The sequence below is a fragment of the Pholcus phalangioides genome, unplaced genomic scaffold, assembly GCF_987345545.1.
Source record: "Pholcus phalangioides strain wild (caught in Gottingen) unplaced genomic scaffold, Ppha-v1.0 ptg000008l_1, whole genome shotgun sequence".
In the NCBI taxonomy this organism is placed as follows: domain Eukaryota; kingdom Metazoa; phylum Arthropoda; class Arachnida; order Araneae; family Pholcidae; genus Pholcus; species Pholcus phalangioides.
The window spans coordinates 57689595-57693740 of NW_028301601.1; the positions used below are offsets into that span (position 1 = coordinate 57689595).

Here is a 4146-nt window from a genome sequence, read left to right on the forward strand (position 1 = left end):
ATGTCCTTTCCAGCTTTATTGAGCCCGAGCCCCCTGTTCCTCTCTGTGGCCAAGCGCCAGGTCCTGAACCATGTTTTCCCTCATTGGCTTGTTGGCTCGGGTGAGCCCTCCGCCGTGTCCAGGACAGGTCCTGGACCATGTCTTCCCTCGTTGGCTTGTTGGCTAGTGTGAGCCCTTCGTGTCACATTGGTCCGACCTGGTGCCAGGTCCTTCAGCATGAGGGGAGGGGGTTGTTCGATTATTCAAAAGCTCCTCAGCTTTTCGTTGGGTGCTTCACAGTTTAAACACTGATCATTGGGACTTTGTTTCTTGATTACTCTTTCACTGGATCATCCTATTTGAAGTCAGAGTCAGAGTCTTCCCATATTTCGACCGCTTCTTCTCTCTCCGATTGCTCTCCCTCTGTGTCGTATTCTTCGTCTTCTAATTCTTCTATTTCCTGCGACAAAAATGATCAAATGATGAACCTGCTAGGGATTTTCAAGGCGTCTTGCGTATGTAGGTCACAGCGTATCTCCGATCTTCTTGTTTTCATGGAACCGCGTTTCTTTATGTGTTCGTGTTTATGGATTTTGCGATAAAACAAACTAAAGAGCGATGGCCTTCAATTAATCGAAATGATAAAGAAAGCAATTATTCGTTCAGCACATTCTTAGCTCGCATCGGAGTGAGAAGAGGGAAAATTCTTTCAAGATAGTAAAAAAAAGTACTACAGTAAATAGCACGTGTTGACGAAATTGGCGATATTGATATCTAGACCGGGTCGACAAGAGGCTTCCGTTGGTTACTCGGCAGAAGAATGAAAGTGTTCAAAGTAGTTGGCATGTGCTGCTGAAAAGCTTTACTGTAGATTAAAAAAAAAGCTGCTCTATAGATGGTGTGGACTTTTCTAATGTTTGGATCAAGCCTTCTACAATGGCTTCAAATCTGGATAAATTGCAAGTAACCGGAAGTGTCCAGATTAACTTCAAATGTACGTGGACGATACCATATTTCAGCTCGCTTGATTCGTTGGTTGGAAAACATCACAATAGCGAAGTTTTTAAGCTGGAGGAGAATGACTTGGAGTGGTTTATAACACTATATCCTGGAGGAATTTACGATGACCATAAAGGATACGTTTCTTGTTTTGTCTACGTAAGGAATTTACCGGTAGGTGAATTCAAATTTCGTCTTTCATTCCTCAATACCGATGATGAGGTTTTGTTCGATGACGGATACGATGATTGGAGGGATATCACGACTAGAGGACGTGGTTATCACGATACTATGGAAGCAGAAACTTTGAAACGCAGATTGATTAACGATACCCTGGTAGTCACCGTGGATGCAACTTATTGCGTAACTCCTGTCAAAGACTGCGTTCGCATTTACCACTGTGCGGAAATCACTCCAGTGATGAAGGTAACTGATGACTTGAAGAAGCTATGGATCAGCAAGAAACATTCGGATTTGGTCATCTCCGTGGGAGAGGAAGACATTCCTGTACATTCGGCTGTACTATGTGCACGTTCAGAAGTGTTTGCGGCCATGTTTGAACGCGACACAGTGGAGAAAACAACTCGTCGCGTGGAAGTGACAGACTTCGAAAAAGACACGATGGAGTCATTCATGGAATACATCTACTCGGGGAGCGTGAGCGAAATGAATTTCGATCTCGCCTTGCAACTGTTACGTGCCAGCGACGTGTACGAGGTGAGTGATCTGAAATTTTGCTGTTACAATTATCTAAAGCCTCTTCTCAATAATGAGAACGTTTGTCAAGTCCTCTTGAGCGCGGACATCCACAACGCCGAGAAACTGCGCGGCCACGCCATTAAATATTTCTGCAAGAATCTTTCGGAAGAGCATTTCGAAACTCAACGTTCCAATATGGAAGCACGACCGCAATTGCTCAGCGACATCATCAAAGGGATGCTCGATAAATACAAAACATAATCTACCAAAAAACTATCGAATGGCTTCAGAATGATCTCGGTTGATTTGTTGAAAGTGAAGTCTATGCCGCGCGTTAACTAATCAATATGTAGCTGTCTCAGATGACAATATTGATGGTTTTTTTATGATTATTATTATTATTTTCAAATCCGTATGAATGTTTCTGCCAATAGCATCAACGCCCTGAAATTGAGAGTTTATGTACGTGTGTGTTTCTTTTTCTAATAAAGTCGTTGAATATGTTGTCGATTCGTGCTGCTCAACTTATACAATGTCTTTCAGGGCTGTCTTAACCCCTTGAACTACAATTCATTTTCAGGCAGCACTGCTCAGACAGACGATTTAATTCCTCTTCGTTTCAAGAGGAGGGATTGATATAGAAACTTACGGTTTTCTTGCTAAAAGGATTTGTATAATTAGTAAAAACAATAATTTCCTTCATACATTGACACGAATGGTACAAGTTATATATACATAATAGAACATAATTAGTGTCGAAATATTCTTCAATAATGTTAAAGTATATTACAGTTCTAGTCTTTTTTAGAGGTATGTATTTCAACATAATGCTAATGTATTTGCAACAAATTCAAATAATGTAAATTTATATATTTATCTTCACCCATATTCGGGTATATTTTAAAATACTAATAAACTTCAAGTGTATGATACTTCTTAAAACGCTCCCGAAGATGCCGTGCTACTTTGCCATCTTTTATATGCAAATTACATTCAAACTTCTACTAGAAGCATGCAGACACAAATGCACCAAAGCAATAGACTCGTATAACTTACATATACTTCTCTCATAAACAGTTTCGACTGTCAATAATTCCCGGCGAGTGCAGCTCGTCATTGTCAGTTTGCTGAAGAAGTTTCACGACGAGCTGGACTCGTCATTTCAGTTTATAGGGTTTAACGAATGGAGTCCACGCAAGCACTGTTCGAGAGGGGAGCGGCTCTGATGAATAAGTAAAGTGTTATAGTAAGATACGCATAGTTGTTTTTTTGTTGTTGATGGTTTTTGTAACATGTATAGAATTTCTGATCGATTAAAATCAGTGGCTGCTCGTGGTGGGATATTCTGAGAGGCACAGATGTCGAAAAATATACTGCTATCTATCGGTGAAAATATTTAGTCAAATATTTACAATTAGTTACGTGTTTTAAACTGCATTGAAGACTTCTTTTTGTTTATCAAATTATTTTTAACATTATCTATATGTCTATGCAGTACAAAAATAATGATGCTCTATCAATGAAACATCAACGTAAATAATTGAGCCTAATCGATATCTTAACAACGTTGAAAATAATCGTTTAGGTTCAGCAGTTGCCATCGACAATAGTTTTTTTTCAAATTTTGAAAATTAATGCGCTTCCTTAGTACAACATTCTAGTTTAAAAGGTGTGTAAAATGGTAAAGTTATAAATATATATGTCATTATTTTATATTCAAATATATTGTAATTTAAAAGATACAACGGTTTTAAAAGATGGAAAGTAGGTGGTGGTGGCAGCATCAATATCTTGGGCGCGGTTTTCAGCGCGCCAAAACGAGCGTAATATATACGTTACTGCCATTGCCTGAAATTGATCAATTTTGTTAAATATTGACCCGGCCAGTGTCCGAATGTCGAACATTGGCCGACCAGTTCAAAAGTGGCCTTTGATTCCTGTCCAAAGTTCGATAACAAAAGACGCGATTGGGGATGATGGTCAAGTTGGCGCATATTTTCGTGATAATTATGTACACGCTAGTTATATGGCAACCCATCGAACCGCAGTCACGATGCGGTAATCTTTTTTCCTTTTAAATTCGGCAGAAAAAAAAAAACTATATGCTCATATGTTACCGCCGAAGTGCGGCCAGATCGCGAAGGGGCCGGCCACTTCGTGAATTGGCAAAGAGTTTTGGCCAAAGTCCGAATTGCAGAAACGATTCGGACTTTAGCTGGTCATCTCGCGAAGTGCCAGGAGATTCCTGGCCAAAGCTCGATGTGCTGATGTAAAACGGCCCGTAAGAGCCAAATTCATTTTTTTAATCGCCAACGTGTGATACATGGCTATATATAGCAACTGTATTGGATTAGCTCTATGTGACGAGAGGGAAAAAAGTGAAATTTGAGGGAAAAAACTATAGAATTAAATATATAAACATATAGTTTTCCCTGCCAAATTTTGGAGGGGAAAAAATGATTACCGCAT

General features: G+C 39.7%; 1 protein-coding gene across 1 annotated transcript; it reads left to right on the plus strand.

The window, feature by feature from the left end:
* Positions 1 to 676: 676 nt before the first annotated feature.
* Positions 677 to 2185, plus strand: LOC149084605 (speckle-type POZ protein-like B). Its single transcript, XM_089235513.1, has one exon. The coding sequence runs from the start codon at positions 916 to 918 to the stop codon at positions 1936 to 1938; it is 1023 nt and encodes a 340-aa protein (XP_089091639.1). The 5' UTR covers positions 677 to 915; the 3' UTR covers positions 1939 to 2185.
* Positions 2186 to 4146: the final 1961 nt, after the last annotated feature.